The sequence below is a fragment of the Rhincodon typus genome, chromosome 26, assembly GCF_021869965.1.
Source record: "Rhincodon typus isolate 14 chromosome 26, sRhiTyp1.1, whole genome shotgun sequence".
In the NCBI taxonomy this organism is placed as follows: Eukaryota; Metazoa; Chordata; class Chondrichthyes; order Orectolobiformes; family Rhincodontidae; genus Rhincodon; species Rhincodon typus.
The window spans coordinates 3,522,223-3,545,304 of record NC_063357.1 but is presented as its reverse complement, the minus strand read 5'-3'; the positions used below and the strand labels follow the sequence as shown (position 1 = coordinate 3,545,304).

The window sequence follows — 23,082 nt, the reverse complement described above, 5'->3', positions numbered from 1 at the left end:
AGGCCCGAAACGTCAGCCTTCCTGCTCCTCTGATGCTGCTTGGCCTGCTGTGTTCATCCAGCTCTACACCTTGTTATCCCATCCTAATGTCCTTGCTTTTGTATTCAATGCCTCAACTGATAAAGCCAAGTGTCCCAATGCCTTCTTAATCATTGTATTCACTTGCTCTGTTGCCTTCAAGGATCTGTGGATATCTGCACATCCTCTGTCCTTCAGAGGTTACTACCATTCATCAAATGGCCCTTATTTAGGTTTAAACACTATGCATGAACCCAGTTTTCTCCCTTTCTAACTGAATGTAAAATTCATTCATATTATGGTTACTGCTACCGAGTGGTGCCTCAACTCTGAAGTCATTAGCTAATCCTGTCACACAATACCAAGTCCAATATAACCTGCTCTCTGGTTGTTTCTAAAATATCTATGAAACCAATGCAAAAGCATCCTATGAACTCTTCATTCAGGCTCCTAGTGACACTCTAATTTTTCTAGTTAATACGTAAATTATAGTTACTCATGTTTATTGATATCCCTTTATTACAAGGACCCAATATTTCTCCCAGTATACTTTGTCCCACGTTGTGGTTACTATTAGGGAGCATGTAAATAACTCCACTAGTCACTTCTTCTGTGACTATTCTTCGTTTCCTTTCAAACCAATTCGACATCCTGATCTTCTGAACTAAATTAATCTCTGACTACTGCATTTGATTAGCAGTGCTGACCCTCCACCTTTACCTAGCTTCCTATTTTTCTTGAATGTCACATTCTCCTCAATATTAAGCCAACCCTTACCATCCTGAAGCCATGTCTCTAGTTAAATGTGTGCTATTAATTTGTTTACTTTGTTATGAATACTATGTGCATTCAGACATAGACATATGGCAATAATACAATCTAAAGGCTCTCACATCTAGTCTTGATTATTCATAAGTTTCTTGGCTTTTTTTCCTTTCTGCAACTTCCTGCCATTCTCTGGCCCTCATTTCCCATAACACTGTTTTCTTTCTGACCTTGTATCTACTCTTTGATACACTAGAGTTATGAGCAGAAGTTATGAAAACATATTTTAACCTATTTTTAACTAGCTCTACATTTCTGAATTTCATCATTTGCATGGGTTCTCAGGAACAGAAGTCTCACAAATACGGAGGAATGACTACATCTTTTCCACATTTGGTTCCTTCGTTTAAAACCCTCTTCAACAAAATAGACATTGTTTTAAAAAATAGGGGAGAATACAGGATTTGTTTGCAGCTTTGGAAAAGCAAGTGATACTAATTGGTGCATTTGAAATAATGTTACACTTTGGGGACAGTGAAGTCCAGACAAAGTTCCACAAACTTCCATGGGTTCATGACAGCATAGCATAGCAAACAGCCACTGACTGGTCAGGTTGCAGCTTAATGCAGAACCTGTGAGGGGAGTGAAATAAAGACCGAAGCCAGGAAACTTCCAGAGGTTAGCTGCATTGACTTTTCTCTCTCCCCTTTCCTTATAAAGTTCCTTTCTCAATATTTCTGTCAAAACAGCAGATAAAGTATATTTAGAAATACTTAAAGAAATAATTCAAACGGACTCAAAGATAACAAGAAAGACCCTGGGTTCAACAAAGCAACTACAGGCTGATCAGCATTGTGCCAATATCATTAAGGGATCACCAAAGAATGAGGATTGTGAAATCAATTGATCTAGTTTTGTGATTTTAGACAGGGGATAGAAAACTGTGTTCTTCTAATTCCAGTTTTTCTCTCCACTTATAATTTTGGAGTTTTGTCTTTTTTTCTCATTTGTTTATCCGGGTTGGAATTTTTGAAGAGGTCAAATTTAAGATCCATAAATTAGAAATCCCACTTTATTACTGTTCTTATTGAAATTAAGTGTTACAATAAATAATTATTTATAATTGTTACTAAAGCAACCTGGTGTGGTTTGCTTTTATCCTGGGTAGCCAGGGACAAATTGGGATTTGTGGTAGTTTTATGAACTGTAGCGTTTGTTGCGGCTGCAAGACTAGTGCGATTTGATGTCCAGCATACTACTGCATTGGGTTATGACAACAAAACAGACGTATTCCAAACAGTTAAAAAAAATCCAATGAATGGACCCACGATTAATAAGAAATGTTAAAGATAGTATTAGACAAAAAGAAAAAGCATATAATTCTGTGAAGTGGCAAAGCAGAAGATTGGACAGAATATATAAAGAAAACAAAGAATGACCAAAAAGTTAATAAAGGGAAAAAATACTCAGAGAAAGCCATCCAGAAATAAAAATAAAGATAGTAAGAGTTTCTAAAAACATTTTAAAAATAATTAACAAAGTGAGCTTTGCTTGTATAGAAAGTGAGAATGGAGAATTAGTACTGGAAAATGAGGAAATAGCAGATAAATTAAACAGCTATTTTGTGCCAGTCTTCAATATAAAGTACGCAAGAAACATCCCAGAAGCAGTGATAAATCAGGAAATGGAAAGAAGTGAGGAACTCAGAAAAATGACAATCACCAGAGACATGATACTAAATAAATTAGTGGAGCTTTCCAAAATTCCCTTGATTCGTGAAAGTAGATTGGAAGATAGCAAATGTAACTCCTTTATTCGTAAAGTGAGAAAGATAGAAAGCAGGAAATTACAGGCCAGTTATGCCCGTTCTGTCAGAGAGAAAATGTTAGAAGTATTATTGAAAAAGGAAGGAGTTCAGAGTACTTAGATAAGTTCAAGGTAATCAGGTAGAGTCGACATAATTTTGTGAAAGAGAAATCTTCCTTGACCAATCCACTCTGAGGAGGAAACACATGCTGTGGAGTAAGGGAACCAGTGGATGTAGTGTAGTTAGATTTCCAAAAGAAATTTAATAAAGTGCCACATCAAAGGTTATTGCAGAAAATTAAAAAAAAACTCATGATATAGGAAGTAAAGACATGGATAGAAGATTGGCCAGCTAACAGGAACAGTGGGTAAGCATACATGGACCTTTTTCAGGTTGGCAAAGATGTAATAAGTGATGTGCCACAGGGATCAGTGCTGGGACCTCAACTATTTACAATTCATGTAAATGATCTCTTTAACTGTGGAGAAAGAAATTGAGTCTAGAGAATGCACAGAAATAAACTTTGACGCTTTAAAAAAATTCACATTACAGAAGAGGAAGTTCAGAAGGTCTTAGAGAATATGAAGATTTATAAACCTCTGGGACCTGATCTAACATGTCCCAGAATGTTGTGGGAAGTAAGCGAGGAAATTATGAGACCCCTTGCAGAAATATTTGCATCATCTATAACTATGGGTGGGATTGTCTGATGACTGGAGGGTGGCTAATGTTGTACCTTTGTTTAAGAAATGTTTTAAGGAGAAACAGGGGAATTATAGACCTGTGAGTCTGACTTCCGTTGTGGGTAAATGGACATTTAGAGAGGCAAAAATTGATCAGGGATAGCCAGCATGGTTTTGTGCAAGGAAAATCATGTCTCACAAACTTGACTGAATTTTTGAGGAAGGTACCAAATAGGTTGGTGAAGGCAAAGCAGTAGACATTGTTTATTTGGATAAAGCTTTTGACAAGGTTCCGCATGGTAGACTAATTAGTAAAGTTAGCTCACATGGGATTCAGGGTGAGTTTGCCAATTGGATACATAATTGGGTTATGGTGGAGGGTTCCTTTTCGGACTGGAGGTCTGTGACCAGTAGTGTTTCACAAGGATTGGTTCTGAGTCCTCTTTTGTTTGTCATTTATATAACTGATTTAGATGATATTATAGAAGGCATGGTTGGTAAGTTTGCAGATGACACCAGAAGTGGTGACATTGTCGACAGTGAAGAAGGTTTTCTAAGATGACAAAGGGATCTTGATCAAATGGGTCAAAATGGCAGATGGTGTTCAATCTGGATAAATGCGAGGTATTGCATTTTGGTACAACAAACAAGGGTAGGGCTTATACAATTAATGGTAGGGCCTTGGGTAGTGCTATAGAGCAGACGGACCTAGGGATGCAGGTACATAATTCCACAAATGAATAGAGAAAAAAAAACAATGTGGGAAAAATGGGAAACTGTCCATTTTTTGGCAGAAAACATAAATAAAGAAGTATATTATCTAAATGACAAGTGACTGCTAAGCTCTGAGATGCAGAGGCGACCTGGATGTCCTTGTGCATGAATCACAAAATGTTAGTATGCAGGTATGGCAAGTAATTAGGGAAGCTAGTACTGTTATCATTTATTGCAAGAGGAGTTGGACACAAAGTAGGGAGGATAGGCTTCACTTACACAACACGCTGGTGAGGCTGCTGATGTACTGTGCACAGTATTTAAAACCTTATTTACAGAAGGATGTAAATTTGTTTAAAGCTGTACAGAGAAGGTTTACCAGGCTAACACTTGTAATGAATAGGTTGTCATATGAAGAATGGTTGGACAGGTTAGGCTTGAATCCACTGGAATTTAGAAGAGTAAGAGGCGAGTTTATGAAACATACAAAATCCTGAGGAGCTTTGATTAGGTCAATGTGGAAAGGATGCTTCCACTTGGGAAAGAAAGAACTGGAATTAATGGTCATAATGTCATAAAGTCACAGAGTCATACAACACAAAAACAGACCCTTCAATCCAATTCGTCCACGCTGACAAGATATCCCAATGTGATCTAGTCCCATTTGCGAGCATTTGGCCCATATCCCTCTAAACCCTTCCTATTCATATAAACTTCCAGATGCCTTTTAAATGTTGTATCAGCCTTTACCACTTCTTCTGTTAGCTCATTCCATACAAGCACCACCCTCTGCGTGGAAAAAGTTACCCCTCAAGTCCTTTTTAAATCTTTCCCCTCTGACTGTAAACATATGAAAAAGGGGTTACCCATTTAAAACAGAGATAAGGGCATTTATTTTCTTACAGTGGGTTGTGAATTGTTGGAACACCCTTTCACAAGAGGGGGCGAAAATGCAGTCTTTGAATATTTTTAGGGCAGAGGTCGATAGATTCTTGATAAGCAAGGTGATGAAAGAATACCAGGAACAGGCAGGAATGTAGAGTAATTACGTCAGCCATAATCTTACACAATGGTGGAGCAGGCTCAGGGGCTGAGTAGCTTACTTCTGCTCCTAAGTCATATGTTACACTGACCAAGGTAAATTTCTACCTTGTTATCTAATCAGTTATCTCATTGCTATCTATGGGGCCTTGCTAAATACAAACTGTCTGCCACATTTACCTAAATTAAAATAGTAACTATATTTCAAGAATATGAATGCTGCCTGTGAAACTCACAATGTAAATGCAAGTTCTTTACATGCAAATGTACATATGAATCTGATTATTCCACATCTTCACCTACTCCCAATACCTTTACCTCTTTTCTTCTTACTTTTTTGTGACCATCTCCTGGATGCCTTCCTTCTACGCCAAAAAAGCCATTCTTTCCTCATAACATAGATCCCTGACACCCTGCACTAAGAAGAGCAGTTCTCTGCACTACCTCCAGGATTTTAGCCATTATACGTTGATCCTCCATCTCTCATTTCTTGGTGACCAAAATTGTGTGTAGCATTCAAGGTGCTATCTGCTAGAACGCATTAAAGTCATTACCTTCTCTGTAATACTCCACTTTTTTGGCCACGTAATAAAATATCTACTTAAGTTGAAGGATCACAATTCTGCATCAACTGAACAAGGTTAAGTGTGAAAATCTATATTAGGTCATCTATCTTGGCTGATGAATATTTAGGGAAGCAATGTGGATATCGGTGGGCTTTCGCAGTTTTAGAGCCTGTGGTGTTTGGTCAATTGTCTGATCTCAATGTCAAAATTTAGTACATAAATCTATTGACTCCGTAACTTAAAAGCACGGTGGTATGGAATGAAATTTCATTCCTGCAGCAAGTTGCTGAACAAAGATTCTTCTTATTTTCTCCTATCATTTGTTTTTCTATTGTAAATGAGTCTAGTCAACATGCCAAAGTCACTACACTACAACAGTGACCAGCTGTACTTCATCAAATATAAAGCATCTTGGGCTACCCAGCAGTAGTGAAAGGAGCTGTATAAGTGCAACTCTTTCGTTTTATAGACAACTTAATGGTTCTAAAGAAAGCTAACCAGCCAGTAGATATTTTTAAATCACGTTGTTCATTCAGAGTCAAAAATCAATTCATAGCATCAATGAATAATTTGAACAAGCAAAGTCAAGCGTCTACAGAGGTAAAATTGGGTCCCTGCGGTCATTTGGTTAGCTTTATCATACATTATTTGTTCAGGTCAGAGATAAACATGGATTTTAGCCTCTTTAATATTTGTACAAGATGATCAAAGAGAATAAGTGATCAGGATGCGAATCTAACTGCTGGTCAGTCACAAAATGGACTGTCCACACTCTAATACCTGGAAGCTGCCAGTACAGTGGAATCCATTTACATTTCAATGAATTTACATGAATTTAACAGTACCAAAGCAAAAAAAAAGGAAAATAAAAACTGTGCTTGCATAGTTGTGGGTAAATTGATAAAGTTGATTATGGAGATACAGTGTTTCAAAATCTATGCTTATGTCAGATTTCTGGAAATGGGTAAGGGCTAATTGGTGAAAATGGGATACAACTGCAATTAAAACTGCATTTGTTGACGATACTATTGCTTTAAGAAGTGTATTTTGGCCTGAAATTTTAAGAACAGAGGATTTGAGACATAGGTGACGAGTTGTCTCCATCAAGCCAAGAAACAGCTTGTGAGGCCTTGGGTTCTTTTTAAAAGTTGGAACAAAAGAAGCAGCATGAATGGATGAAGTCAGGCTCCCACAGAACTGGGGTTTTAGTTTAGCTCTCAGCAGTTGTTGGGGTTTTGAAGCTGCCATACATCTCTCACTGCTACAGCAAAATGCTTGAGTTCTCTCTCTCTGCCAGAATTTTCTCGATGTTCTTTCTTCCTGGACTGGAGAAACATTGCATGTGAGACAATCTATTTTACTGAATTTGCATTTGCCAAGGGTATGTTTATGGGATGTTACTATATTGGAAAAGTTGCTGTTTAGTCGTAAAATAATCTATTTTGCTGTCAAGTTTTCCTGAGTGAAAGTTATACCATTTCTCCTTTCTTTTGTTTGTATTTTAACTGTAGGGTAAGAATAAAGTGAGTTTTGCTTAAAGCCAAATAACGTAGCCAATCAAATTACATTTGAAACACAGCACCTTACACTTGTCTTTAAATGAGATAAAAGTTAGGGTCTAAGCTATCTCCTTGATACACTTCAAGAGGGTTTGATCTAATCCATAACAATGTATTATATAAAATATCACAAGCTGAAGAGTATGCCAACTTTGTTTACAAGAAACTGATAAACTGTTCAGACTCTAACTTTAGCTTCTGATGTAAGCTCAATCACTCTCTATATTTAAACACGTATTGACTACACAATACTTGTTGTTCAATCACACCTTTCTAGCCATCGATCTCTATTTCAGATTTTCAAACTAATTGCACGAAGGCAATTTCTGGCTTCCAAGATAGCATTCTCTTTCTGTCCATCAATGAACAGGCACAATGTATTCTCCAAAGTAGCAGCTTAAGAACACTACATTCTTCATCAATTTTCATACATTTGTCTCTGAGTGCTTGTAACTATTTGGATTGTATGTAAAATCCCAACATAAAAGATTGTAAACCATGTTCTGTATGAAATCTGATGTCAGGTATTTTCCTCAAACAGAACTTTCTTCCAGCCTACCCAGTATCTTGTGTCTAATATCTAAATTCACACTATACCTTAGCCTCTGTCTCCCCACGATGTAAAGTATATAAATGATGCACGGCACTCTGTGACGATGAACATGGATGTGTCAAGATTCGAAATACATGAAAGTCATGGCCTTGTGTGTCAGTGGTAACCAGCAGCATTCCTGAAATGAACATCAATAACATAAATTAACAAAGCTAACTCTTGACACACAATGGATTAGATCAACTCAACATAAAGTGCATTTTTACTATAAATTTTAGATTAAGGTTAAGCTGGTGCATTCAACATGGTAATACAAAATTAAGGCAGTTATACGTTGCTAAAAAGAGACATTAGATGAAACTTATTGTCTTTACTCATCAGGGCTGACATGCAAGAAAACCAGCTTTAAAAAGGAAAAATCAATTTATATAGCATCATAAAGGGTGCTGATTGGTGAATAAAGCAATATAAGACAGTTAAAAAGGAAGACTGCATAATGTCACACCAATATTACAGACAAGATTGGAAATGACTGGATAATTCCCTTTTAAATCACATCAGAGACTGTACTATTATAGCGTTTGGTATTGATCTTATGCACAGAATTTGTATTGTGCAACTAACTATCTTTAACTATCATTGTATTTTGTTGGAGACTTTTGAGAGACTGCTGCAGTTTTGGTCTCACATTTTGTTTGCCCTGGAGGTCATTTTCAACATCCCAATCAGACACTAAGGACTCTCTACATTGGGCAAGTTGACGTATTTAGCTCAAGCCACAAACTTGATAAGAGTTGAAGCGTGCACCAGCAGCAGTCATGTGGAACTAACATCAAAGAACTAACTGCCACTTAAAATGCAAACAAGTGCTTATTTTGGAGGCTGCAAAACATGCTAAAAGCTGATATTTGTCCTTTTGTCCTCTCCTAATACTGACCAGTTGTTCGGGATAAACAAATCACTGCTGAGAATTTTGAATGCTGTTTGAAGTGATAGTCAATATTTAACATTCACCGGCTGCTGCAGCTGTAAAGAGGATCACTAAAACACTCTTCCACTTGGTTCCTGAGCCATTCTGTATCATAATGCTGTCTGCCCACCAGGGTACTCAACATATTCAAATTATGTTAATCAGTCATTAGGACCAAAATTGAATGCTAAATCCAAACCTAAAAACAGGCATAATCTTATTCACACAGTACCAGTTTGTTTCACTACTTGGTCAAAATAACCTTCTCTGTTTAACTAGACTGCCGAGTAGAGTAAAAACAGTGTTTGCTGCAGCACGTAGAGACACTGTTTAAATAGATTCTGTTGTTTACTGTAAAATAGATTCTGTTGACTGTGAGTCCAAACCCCATCTAATTAGTTCTTGACACAATATCAATACTCCATTTTTAAATAAAAAGACTTGTAGACTGTATGAAATAGGAACAGGAATAGGCTGGAATAGTTCTGAGGAAGGGTCACTGGACTCGAAACGTTAACTCTGTTTTCTCCTCCACAGATGCTGCCAGACCTGCTGAGCTTTTCCAGCAATTTTGTTTTTGAACAGGAATAGGCTTGTTTGGCTCCTCGGCCTGCTCTGCCATTCAATAGAATAATGGCTGATCAGACTTCCTCACATCCACTTTCCTTCCCTTTCCCCATAATCTTCGATTCCCTTGTTAATCAAGAATCCATCTATCTCTGCCTTAAATATACATAAGAACTCTCCTCCCACAGTGCTCAATGGCAAAGAGTTCCAAAGACTCACAACCCTCGAAGAGAAGGAATTCTTTCTCATCTCAGTCTTGAACTAGACTCTCCCATGAGGGAAAACATCCTCTCAGCATTTACCTTTTCAAGATCCTTAAAAATCCTGTATGTTTCAATGAGACCCCTCTCCAAACTCCAGTGAATAGACTTCTAACCTGTTGAGCCTTTGTTCAGAAGACAATCCCTCCAAACAAGGGATCAACCTAGCGAACCTTCTCTGAACTGTCCTCAGTGAAATGATATCTTTCCTTAAATAAAGGGCCAAATTACTCACAGTACTCCAGATGTGGTCTCACCAGCACCTTGTACAACTGCAGTAAAGACTTTGACACTCTTATACTCCAAACCCCTTTAAATAAGACCAGAATTCCATTGTTCTGTTCAATTAAAACTGAAAAATATCAGACAGTTTTCACAATTTTCCCCTTATCAGTCTGGGTTTTAATCTATATTGTTCATGTCCCGGGTAGAAAATCCCCTTTCTGTGGGTGGGCAAGGAGTTTCTGTGTTGTGAAAAATAAGGCATGATGACTGTATGTGACAGGCTAGTTGGGCTAGGTTGGGCTTTTTCCTGACCAACAAAGAATAAAGAACAGTGCAGGTCAAGAACAGGCCCTTCAGCCCACCAAGCCTGCACCAATACATAAACTAAACTTTTTGTCTCCATACAGTCCTACCCTTTTATTTCGCTGTCCAGATACCTCTTAAATGTTGCTATTGTATCTGCTTCTACTACCACTTCTGGGAGTGCATTCTGGGCATTCACTACCCTCTGTATGAAAAACCTGCCTCTCACTTATCCTTTTAACTTTCCCCCTTTTATTTTAATCCTATGGTTCCCCAGTAGTTGACAATTCTACTCTAGGAAAAAAGACTCTGACTATCCATTCTACTTATGCCTCTCACAATTTTGTCAACAGAATTCGATCAGGTCACCCCTCAACCACCGGCTTATAAGTGAAAATAAACCGGGTTTGTCGAATCTCCCCTCATAGCTAATATCCTCCAGACCAGGCAGAATCCTGGTAAACCTTTTCTGTACCCTCTCCAAAGCTCCACACCCTTATCATAGTGTGGAGACCAGACTGCATGCAATATTCCAAATGTGGCCCAACCAAAGTTCTACACAGTTACAACATAACTTTCCAATTTTTATACTCCATGCCCTGTATGATGAAGTCAAGCAGGCCATACAACTTCATGATCATCTTAACCACTTGTGTTGCCACTTTCAGGAAACTGTGGACTTGTATGTTTTTGTATGTTTGTAATATTTTTTAGTATGACAGTTTTAATTCTCAAGATGACAAGGTAGATTTCAATAAGGAAGTATACTTGTCCTATTCTAGCACATCAATCCCGATAGAATAATAAAACATTCCTCCCACAACTGTTTCCACCTGCTTTTTAAACAATCCCCGCAATTGTTTTCCATTTATAAGCGATCTGTTTGTCCATACTGTTCTCAGGACTCTACACATAAATAATTTTTTTACATTGACAGACATTACAACACAACCAAGAACAGCAATCTATCATTATAGGACAAATTTGCCCTCACCTTCTTGAATGACCAGGAATTCCATATTAACTCTATTTACTTGTCTATGAAAATATGATTTATACATAATGCCTGTTATTTGGTTTAGAGGTGCGACATTCCTGATCTTCCAATGTTACTTGAAAGGCCAAAGTCCCATCAAACTTATTAAAACTACATTCAGGTCTGGTTGTAAAACTAGAAAGTGAATGCGATTCCCCAGCTTTACTATTGAAGGATAACCAAATCAAATCACACACCAAAGTACTGAGTTACTAATCTGACACAGGAACTGAATTTGATTTCCAGCTCACTCCACAGGAGGGTAACCCCTTTGAACCTTTGACTTTGAAGCCTCAAACTAACCCGCCTGAGGTAGAAGGTGAGTGTTATTTCAAAATTTGTCCAATTTCTACTGCAAATTCATTACAATTCCAAATGAAACCCAGCCCTGACTTCAACTACCCAAAGCAAAGCTATTCTTTTCTAGCCCTGATTTAGTCTGATAGTTCATTATTTCTGTGAAGGGAGAGAGAAGGGACATTCTCATTTCCATAATAACTGTATCTGCATTTATAATACAACAAAACATAAGAGGCCTGCAGAATTAATTTAATAATCAAGATGAGGGTGTCACTAACAAATGATGCAACAATTCGGTGTCCAAGTTCAAAACTTGTCAAGGAATGAATGTGGCATGGAATTTTTTTTGTTGTATACTGATAATTTCTTATCGTAAGCAAATACAAAAAAAATGAACTGCATTGACCATATCTGCTCTTTAAACACACCAGACCACCTAAGTTTAAAGTTTTTGAGAAGATTTGTAGCTCGGGTTGTGGATGAGGTTGGATATGGCGGTGAGCATGTCTACAATCTCAGCCTACCCAAGTGCCATTGCTACTGCCTAGCATTGACAACCTATAATGAGAGACCATATTTCAGGGATTTTTCCATTTAGATGTTTTATTTTATTCTGAGAGTTTCACAAAGTATCTACAACAAAGTAACTACCACTCCATCAGTTCTGCAATGGTGTGACAGCCTAGGTTTTGTGCTAAAATCCAGGAATGAGTCTTAAATATACAACCAACTTGAAAAATATGCCAAATTAGAAAAAAAAGATTGAAAGGTCACCTAATCAGAGTTCATTAACAATGTGAAAGGGATTCACGGAGTAGTGAATATCAATAACTGATCATACCTGTAAGAAAAACATATTTACTACTAAATTTAGTAAGGAAATAGTATTTTTTAACCCAGTTATTGACAAGAATTTGATACTTGTTATCACATGTCACGATCAAGGTAAATATAATTGATACATTGAAGGTGGTCAGGGAAAGTTGTTAGAAAGGAACAGAAGTATACGTTAATTGAATTAAATGAAGAAAGGCATGTCAATGTTCCTGTGAAAAATTAACATCAATACAAAGCAACTGGACTGAATTCTCAGGTGTTTTTGACCTGCTATGTAATTCTATTAATTAACTGAAGTACAGCTAAACATCTTTAGAATAAATTTACTTCAATAAACAATATATTTGTTTTGAGTTTGTTTCTGACTTTCTTTACAGTAATTCTCCAACTGTAGAACAAGTGATGTCTGTTGGACTTGGACAGAACCATAACATTCCATTTATGCAGCTACCAACCATAAGGCAAAACAATACAAACTACGACGGGAAAGGGGGAACAGATTTAGCATTTCAAAAAATCTTCTATAATCCAATCCATGAGTGTAAATCATATATACGATAAGTGTTTTTCGCCTTACTAGAAAGATAAAGTGAGAACATAATAGTTCCAATCACACACTTACTTCCTTAACCTCTCTAAGAGTAGCTCTGTATCAATGACGTACAGTTGAAAGGAGGAATGAATGGGAATGGTATTGGCAGCCGTTACCAGCAAATAATTGTACATGTGGCAATCTGTTACCTTAATGTTGTTACAATAAGGGGAATCTGAAGTATCTGTTCTTAGTTCTGTTAAACTGACACAGATGTTTGAAATTTTGGTGACCTGAGATGTCCAATCAGTGAAAAAAAAATGCATCTGTGGATACCCAGAACATTTACAGCAAAAAATGCTTCCCTGTGTCCTAGTAGTGATTGTAACAAGGTCAGCCAGGTGGACTTCATAGAATATGAGTTCCCTGGCTGGATTGTTAATCCAGTACAATCAGGGAGCCCTGGCTGACAGATATAAACAGGACTGTCAGACATTCTGTTCACTCTGAGAGCTGGGTCTGAGGGAACTGGGTCCAGTGTCAAGGACTCTCTACCTGTAAATACAGGATGACCTGGTAATAGAAGGCTCCACAGCCTCTGTGGAGTTATTTAAGTGGCAATGAGAGGAAAGCATGCTCCTGAAGAAATTTGCTCTCAACAGTCATCTTTGAGTTGGGGTAAGCATTTATGACATCATTCTGTTATTTGGGAAAGCCGTCAAAAACCGGGCCCAGTATGTGGAAACAATATGTTACTTTTTCTGGCAAATGACATTGGGGCAAATGAAAAGCAATAAGTAATTCTCCTGACAGCTTTGTGGACCCACAGCTTTATCAGTTATTAGGAGCTGAATGTTTCCTGAGACACCAGATAGTGAAACCTTTCAAAAGTTGATGGATTTAGTTAAGGAATATTACTCGGCAATTCGAGAACCAGGGAACCCATATCGAGATTTTTGACTGGGTTACGACAACTGGCAGACCATGTGACTTTGGTATCACCCTTAATGAGATGCTGAGAGACCATTCGGTATGTGGGATTAGTGATGTAACCATGCAAAAGCCTATTAGTTGAAGCCCAACTGGACTTTAAACAAGCACTATAGCTGAAATTGTCATTGGAAAATATGGCAAGTACAGCATATAAACTGCAGGGTATTCCGATGGAAGCAGGCAGCCCCACCAGTCTGACTGAGTTTGAGTGAAGGCCTCACTCAGGATATATTCTGAACAGAGAGACTCTAGGTCAGCCTACCGTAGAACCCCAAAACAAAGCCAAACCTCGGCCAAACAGTTAAAATTTTCTTCAGGATCCGGGATGGCAAGCCATTCTACTTGCTGCCAGTATATGGACTTGAGACAGCAAAAGATTCCCACTCAACCTAAACTGAGTAAGAAAATTCATAGGCCAGTATCCAGGAGAGTACACACTCTGGAAAGTCCACCTACATACTTGGAAAAGTTAAATTGCTTAGCAACATCCAAATCAGAACCAACCAGTCACCCGGTTCAAATGGAAGTCGATAACAGCATGGTCATTTCAGTGATTGCAGAACCAGTCTTTAACACAATCGTTCTAGGCTCCATACCTTAAGTTTGCACAAGACCCAACTAGACTGAGAGCCTTTACTGGGGAACCTTTACAGATTAAGGGTACAGTTTTGGTTCCGGTCTCTTATGAGAAGCAACTGGCTTAGTTACTACTGATTGTAGTAAAAGGTTCAGGCTCAAGCTGGATGGGGCCAAATTGGTTGACAAAAATTAACCTAGATTGGCTCAACACTTTTCGATTAGAAAATGGCTACTTGAGTGAAGTCCTAATTAAATACCCGGATGTTTTTCAGGAAGGTCTAAGGACGCCAAAGGAGCCAAGGCCACCTTGCATATTGACCAGGAAGCAATTCCACAATTCTGCAAGGCTGCCCAGTTCCATTTGCATAATGTGCAAACGTAGAGGCAGAAATCAGAAGGTTGGTAAGCGAAGGAATCATCAAACAGGTCCAAACTGCAGAATGGGATACCAATTGTGAAGCCGAGAGGTCGGTTTGCCTTTTTGACTTTATTAAACACATGGTAAACCACTTTTTACAGCTAGATTGAGGATTTTGCGCAACTTCATGAAGGCCAGAATGGCAGGGGAGCTGGCCTTCATGTAGCTGGACATGAGCAATGCGTCCTTTCAATTCCAGTTAGGTGAGGTTTCTCAGGCATATGCTACGATTAATACCCATAAGGGTTTGTATCAATATACAAGACTACCATTTGAAGTTCTATCAGCCCGTGCAATTTTTCAGCGCACGATGAAGAACATTTTACAAGTTCTACCCAGGTGACCATTTATCTGGACAACATGCTAATAACAGGGAAGACCAATAAAGAGCACTTAGAGAACTTGGACATAGGGCTTAAGACATTTCTCCCAGGCGGGCGTATGCCTTGGAAGGGAAGAATGTATGTTCCAGGCACCCCAAGTGACCTACTTGGAGAACAGAGTCAACAAGTTTGGGTTATACCTGTTGGAAGATAAAGTGAGAACAATCAAAGGCACCCGGCTCCCACGGCAATACCGCAGCATACGTCTTTCCTTGGGCTGTTGAATTATTACAGAAAGTTCATACATAACCTGGCCTCCATCCTGACACCTGTGCATCAACTCTTAAAAAAGGTCAGCCATAGAAATGGTTGTGTAGCCAAGCCATAACTTGCACAGAAGTGAAGAAACAGCTGTCATCATCTAAGGTGTTGGTAAACAATGATCCCAGACGAGATCTGATATTGACGTGCGATGCCTCCCCATATAGCATTGGGGTAGTATTAGCTCATAGGCAGCCCAATGGAGAAGAATGCCCAATAGTGTATGCATCCATGACCTTAGCTAATGCAGAGCATAATTACACCCAGACAGAGAAGGAAGGTTTGGCAGTCATTTTTGGAGTCAGGAAGTTCCTCTAATATCTTTATGGACTTAAATCTGTAATAGTAACGGACCACAAACCCCTGCTAGGTCTACTTAAAGAGGAAAAAGCACTGTCACTCATAGCTTTAGGCCGAATTCAGCGGTGGGCTTTAATAGTAAGTGCGTATAATTACAAGTTGGAACACACCCGGAAGGCCAAGTTGCAAATGCGGATGTATTGAGTCGCCTCCCGCTGGCAGATACTGAAATGACACCATTTCAGTACCACCACTGAAAGAGTCTGTAATGGTTTTAAATTTCATGGACACACTTCCAGTCACAGCTGCCAAAATCAGAATTTGGATGCAGAAAGATCTGGTCCTCACAAAACTGAAACACTTGGTGGCGACAGGGGAAACCAAAATGCTATCACAACCAGAACTGACACTTTTTCAGACCCGAACGAACAAGATCACCGTGGAGGACGGCATATTATTATGGGGAGCAACAATGATTGTCCTGAACAAAAGTCACTACCAGATAATGGCTGAACTCCACCAGGGTCATCCAGGGGTTTCCAAAATGAAGATGTTGGCGAGGCTTATGTCTGGTGGCCAGGACTGAATGCAAACATAGCTGCCTTGGTGGGGCAGTGCCCAGAGTGCCAAGAGGGACAGAAATTACCACCAGCATCACCCCCAATTTCACAGGAATTGCCGAGTAATCCCTGGCTTGGTTACACATTGACTGTGCAGGTCCTTTCATGTGCTAAATATTTTTAGTCATTGTGGATGCCCATTCAAAGTGGTGGACATGCATAGAGTTCATTTGTCAAACCTGAGAACGGCAACAGAAAAACTGTGTGGATCTTTTGCAATACACGGAATCCCGCATGTGTTGGTCACAGATAACAGGCCATCCTTTATCAGCAGGGAATTTTAGTATTTCCTAAAGTCGAATAGTATTTAACATATTAGGAGATCTACATCTATCACCCAGTGGTCTGACAGAAAGAGCAGTCCAAACATTGAAAGCCCATGTAAAGAAACAGCCTATAGCTTCATTGGATACCAAACTATCCCGGGTCCTATTTGCTGATAGCAGCGCCCTCATGCAACTACAGGGATAGCTTCAGAAGAGTTGCTAATGGGGAGAAGACTCTGCACCACGTTAAATCTGATCTTCCCAGACCTGAGGGTGAGGGTAAAACAGGAATGTCAATGGCGGACATAAGATTCCGCTAAATGAGAGAGACAGTTTACAGGTTGTTCTCCTATAATGTGATAGATGCGTTCTTGTGTGACCTCACACGATAGAAAATCGCACTACAGGGAAATCACTGCAGTAAACTACTATACCTGTACAGCAGAAAGTCTGCGTTATCCAAACAGTGTCCACTATTCATCAATCACGTTATAGCCAATTTGCATTAATGAAACATGCATCATAGCAGAATTACCTGTACTTCAGGGGACGAAGTTTGGTGCAGGAACCACAGGAATGGCTCTGCATGGGTAGGACGCATGGTTGATGTGAGGTCAGGTCCAGTGGCGTATAAAGTTCAGGTAGGCATGTGAGCCATATGAAAGCTGCAAACTCACAAACGGTGCTGGAGCAAAACATGGCTGGCTCCTCGACAGCCTTTCCGACTGTTCCAGAACCCATGGGTTCTCCCTCTTTGTAAGGCATCGAACAGACCTAGGAATCTGAGATGGACCTGGCAGATGTCGCCGCCTCAATGCCTTTGCCGCCTGAAGAAGAGAATGAACTTTTTCCAAGATTCTCTGGGTACACTATTCTGCATTACATGCCACCCATATCAGAAGCAGAGTTGGCAGAACCTGACCTGGAGCTAAAACACCCAAGAAGGAGCTAAAAAGTAAAGAACCGGCATATGTCCTTAGACTTAGAGGGGGAGCAATTTAAAGATTGTAATGAGCTCAGCCAGGAGGACCTTATAAAATATGAGTTCCCTGGTTGGGGCTGTTAATCCAGTCCAGTCAGGGAGCCCTGGCTGACATATAAGAACAGGATTGTCAGACATCCTTTTCAGTCTGTAAGCTGGCTCTAAGGGAGCTGAATCAGTGTCAAGGACTCTCCATGTCTAAAAAGAGGGTGACTTGGTGATGGGATACTGGTCTGTAGAGTTAGTTCAGTCCTGGTCAATATTTATTCCTTAATCAGCAACTCTGATGAAAGATATGTGAAATATATTGCTATTATTTTTATAATTCAGATTATTTTATTTTAGATGTGGGCCACTGCTGTGAGGGTTTATTTTTAAAGAGGTCAGAAAGTCATTCTGGAACAGTAATCTAAATGTAGTAGTTCCAAGAAGACATGTGACTGCAAAGAAGATGTTGGCAGAACATCTGGAGTGTTAATCAAATAAGATGTTTGTACTTTTGAATTTATGACAGGCAGTATTATACATACTAAACAATTAAGCCTTTCTGAAGATGAGGCACATTAAACTTAAAACATTAACTCTGTTTCCCTTTCAGCAGATGCTGCCGACCTGTTGAGTTTCTTAAGCACTTTGTTTTTATTTCAGATTTCCAGTATCCGCAACATTTTGCTTTTGTTATATTAAGCCATTAGTTTTGTTTTTAATTAAATTCAAAAAACATCAATGTTTCAGCTAAGAAAAGTCTGGAAATTAGTTCAGTGGAATGTTTCAGTTCGCCTCCAGTTGAGAAGAAAACAGTTTCTATGCTAGCAGAGGTCTTTTCAGTTTAGAGAAACCAGTCACAGCTGTAGTAACTGTTTTCTATTTTGTTGTCTGAGTTCTCTAAGTCAGCAGAGTTTGAGTTAGAAATCTTTCAAGTTGTTACACATGACAAATTTAGGCCATTAGATTTGTGAAAGCATCATGTCATCAGACTTTGAGAGCAAAGATAAAATTGTCTCTACAGTTCAAGAAAGTGAGAGTGGAAGTGGAAGGAGTCATTTCAGTTGAAACTTCACGTCAAAATAGGAATGTAATTTCTCTGGACTTGATTGTGTCTCTATCATTAACAGTGTTGGAAAACTGGTTGAAAATCTGTTTAATATTTATGTTAAGAGCTTCTAAATGTGACATATGTGTTATAACAACAGAAAGAGTTGGAGAAACTCAGCAAATATTGCAGTATCTGTGGAGACAGAAACAGAGACAACAAGGTGCAGAACTGGATGAACACAGCAGGCCAAGCAGCATCATAGGAGCAGGAAGGTTGACATTTTGGGCCTAGACCCTTCATGAGCTGCTGCCAGCTCTTGGAATTGTCTAATTTAGCACCAAACATCTTTCTTTTCCCATTTAAAAAAGGAAGACCAGTTCTTTTGCTAATGATTGTAAATTCATGTTTGCCTTCACGCCTACAAGAGGATTGTTCTCCCCACTTGCGTCAGCCTTCCTGCTCCTATGATGCTGCTTGGCCTGCTGTGTTCATCCAGTTCTGCACCTTGTTGTCTCAGATTCTCCAGCATCTGCAGTTCCTACTATCTCAGACAGAAACAGAGTTAACATTTTGAATCCAACATGGTTTAAAGTTTTTGAGATTTGTAACTCAGGTTGTGGATGAGGTTGCAGACTTGCTCGCTAAGCTGGTGTGTTTGACTGCAGACGTTTCGTCACCCTGCAAGGTAACATCACCAGTGTGCCTCTGGTGAAGCGTCAGTGTTCTGTCCCGCTTGTTATAACAATCTTTCAAGTTGTTATAACAAGCGGGGCAGAACACCGATGCTTCACCTGAGGTGCACTAACAATGTTACCTAGCAGGGTGACGAAACATCTGCAATCAAACACACCGGCTCGGCGAGCAAGTCTACAACCCCAACATGGTTTGTTTGTTTTCTTTCTCCTGCAGAATAAACTTATGTTCTGTTGATGAAGACCCTTGGTAAAATCATCTGAATATTTCAGTGACTAACCAGTATGTTAACTATCTTAAAAAGACAGAAGAACTATTAAGCCAGGTTTCATTCTGGCATCTGACTTGTCCAGCTGCACCACTGGCTGGGATCATTACACAACCAAATTAAATAGATGAACTCATTATTCCACTGTTTCTTGTGGAAGTTTAATGCATGCAAACTGACTCCTGCATTTCCTATAATAGTGACGCACCTCAAAAATATAGATATTTAATTGCAGTAAATATTTTGGATAGTCCCAAGGTCGTGAAAGGTGCTACCTTAATTTGAACATTGTACATGCATGTGATGATGTTTCCAGACATCTGTTTCCCTTGTCCTCTGGTTGAAGCCACAAGATGGTCTCAGAATAGCCTTGGTGAATTGCTGCAGTGTATTTTGTGGATGGTGTGGATGGTATGGACTGTTGCTACAGTGCATCAGCGCCGGAGGAGTCATCAGATTCTGTCTTTCCTATATTAGATTTATGTATCTTTCCAAATTTCTTGATGTAGTAACATCGCCATTTCTGCTGCCCTGCAGTATGTTTTAAAGAGATCAGCAATGCTTTCATCTTCTTGCTTTAGGCAACTGACTACATTCTGGAAGTTGACATAGAATACCCCAGGGGAATGTCAATATTTACAGAATCCCAACAGTGTGCCTATTTGCAAGGGACCCCCAGGAGGGTCAATATTTGCTGAGGGCTCCACGAGTGCATCAATTTTTACAGGGGAATCATGGGAATTGGTGCACTCATCGTTAAATTTTAGTGCATGTGTCCAAACTAATGAAGTTACTGAGTAGAAACAAAGAACAATCTGTAAATTATTTCCTGTCAAAATATTGCACTTTGGAGATGTTCAGCTTGCTTCTAGACCTTTTGAAGTGAGTTCTAAAGTCATTTTTTCCCGAAACCCCTGCCTTTGCAGCACTGCTAACTCAGGACATGTGCAATCAATGAAGGGCTGTTTACAATCATCTCTTCCTAAACTAAAATCATCTTTTCTTTGCAAGTCTGTAGCACCAAGTGTGCGTTGGTGCAAATCTGATTAGTAATGGTTGCTTTGTTGTTCAGCTTATCTAATATATTTGTTGGGTGGGGGGGGTAGCTGGGCAGGAGGGGGTAGCAAGTCACACTAGAAGAAAGGCCTGCTGATTGCAATCATTTTTGAAAACAGCTAATTGGTTTCAATCACAGTAAATGTGCTTTGACTGAAAGAGCAATAGCTTACTTCACTCCAATTTAACATTTCCCGTTTTTCACACCAATTACTTTAGAGAAAAAGTGCTGCTTTGAGGAAAAGTGATGGGAAGAAAGTAAGACTGAGATCATTCATTTAAAAAGGGGAAGAGGTGGTATAGAATCAAAAAGTGCTGTTTATGCTGTAGCTGGGTCTGTAAACACCAATCCAGACGCTGGACGGGCCAAAAACTAACCCACGCCTCAATGAGGTGCCAAGTCACAAAAAGCATTTGCGTCACAAGGGAATAGACGGAAGAGAATGGTTTCTAATTATAGGCTCTGGAAGCGGAAGCACAGAGTGATTGGAAGTTTAAGAGCTGCTGTGTGTTTATCTGGGTGTTTCCTCTCCAGCCTGGGTTTGATAGATGAGGACGGGCCTACAGGGTGGGATGGAAACACTGGTGGCACAAAGTGTTCCCCCAGAAGCCGGTGATGACTGGAGTGTCTCGCTCAGGTTTTTGTGGCCTCTCAATAATATGTAATTTTGAGCTAAAATGAGTGAGTAGCAGAAAACTTGAAGGGAACTTTATTTATGTTACTGGCCACACAGGCTGAATTTTTGAGAGTACAGTGAAAAACTGTTAGCCACATAGTATCAATGAAATGTAATTTTGGGCATCTTAGAAGTATTAAGTGATTTATGATAGGCTACACATTTGATGATGTGCATTTTAAGTGAGATCAGCTGTTAACATTACTTCTTAAACAAAGACAAAAGCTTTTTGACAAAAGCTCTTGATTATTCCACTCTCCTCCAAACAGTCACATTAAATATCATTAATTTAAGAACATGTTTTACTTCCGCTCAATAGCTCATCTTATGGATCCCAGTTTCAATCCGTGATGTGCAGTTACTGAGTTGATACAGGGTTAAAGTATGTAATCATTTGCCTCAGTGCCCTGGGCCATGGAGAGGAAGCCCAGCAAGAATTCCTGCTCCGGATTGCTACCCCATGATCAAAGCTAAGCAAGGCCAGGTTTGAGCTTGTCTGTGATTTGCCTAGCAGTTGAACAGTCTGTTAACAGTCACACAAAAAGAATGGATATTTGGATGAGGTCCCAGAAACTAGTTGATGGAACTACACTCCATGCAAGTAAATCAATAATCTTAGGGGAGGAAATGCACAGGGGAGAAAGGTATTGAGAATAAAGATGGTTGGACAGCTTATTTGTAAGAACACCTTTCAGCATATTATAACCTTGAACTTTGACTGATGCACTATTTACAGTTTATGTTGCTGAGCGTACAGGTAATTTTTCACAGCATGAGCACTGCAGTCTTAGTTACACAGCAATCTGAATTCTAAAGTGAATCAACTTGGATTGAATGCATCTTCAGGGATTTCTGCAAATTATTAATTGCTGAGCAATGTAATTACGCCTAAGCAAAAATAAGACAGGAAGTGTTAGTGCATCTTAGTGTTTTGCTGCAAGGGTACTAACAAGTCCAAGTGCTTTTATAAATAAAGACATTAAAGGGTGAGTGGAAGGGAACAACAGGGGATATATATCCTTGATGTGGATGTGACCAAGCTGCACTAAACTAACAATTTTCAACCCATGGGGCCCAGTGGGAAAGTGATAATTGTGGGTTAATGAAGTCATATCAGGGTTAACTAGCTATAGTTATTTATTTACAGTTTAGTTAAAAAAATAACAGTTCTATTGGTACCAAAATCTGTGTAATTTTAATGTTCTGAGCACACAAGAAAAATCTCGAGGGAAACTATGAAGGAAATAAAAGCAGAAATATTTGCAGGATAAGTTTCATTATCGAATTATAATTTGGCAAAACGTATCATAAAAATCCAGACAATTTATTTTCCTTGCTGGGGTAAGTTTAAGGTAGTGTCCTAGGCCCAACCATCTTCAGCTGCTTCATCAATGACCTTCCCTCCATCATAAGGTCAGAAGTGGAGATGTTCGCCGATGATTATACGATGTTCAGCACCATTCGTGACTCCTCAGATACTGAAACAGCCCGTGTTCACATGCAACAAGATCTGGACAATATCCAGGCTTGGGCTGACAAGTGGCAAGTGACATTCGCGCCACACAAATGCCAGGCTTTGACCATCACCAATAAGAGACGGTCTAACCACCATCCCATGACATTCAATGATGTTACCATCACTGAATCCCCCACAATCAACATCCTGGGGGTTACCATTGACCAGAAACTCAACTGGACTCACCACATTTACAGAGTGGCTACAAGACCAGGCCAGAAGCTGGGAATACTGCAGTGAGTAACTCACCTCCTGACTCCTCAAAGCCTGTCCACCATCTACAAGGCACAAGTCAGGA

The 23,082-nt window shown here is 39.4% G+C and overlaps 1 protein-coding gene across 1 annotated transcript in view; it reads right to left on the bottom strand.

Moving 5' to 3' along the window:
• Positions 1-23,082, bottom strand: part of bcas3 (BCAS3 microtubule associated cell migration factor) — a 1,061,909-nt gene that overhangs the window by 657,102 nt on the left and 381,725 nt on the right. The window contains exon 14 of the mRNA XM_048612335.1: positions 7,751-7,884. Coding sequence (XP_048468292.1) covers positions 7,751-7,884 — 134 coding nt within the window. The remainder of the gene's footprint in view (positions 1-7,750; positions 7,885-23,082) is intronic.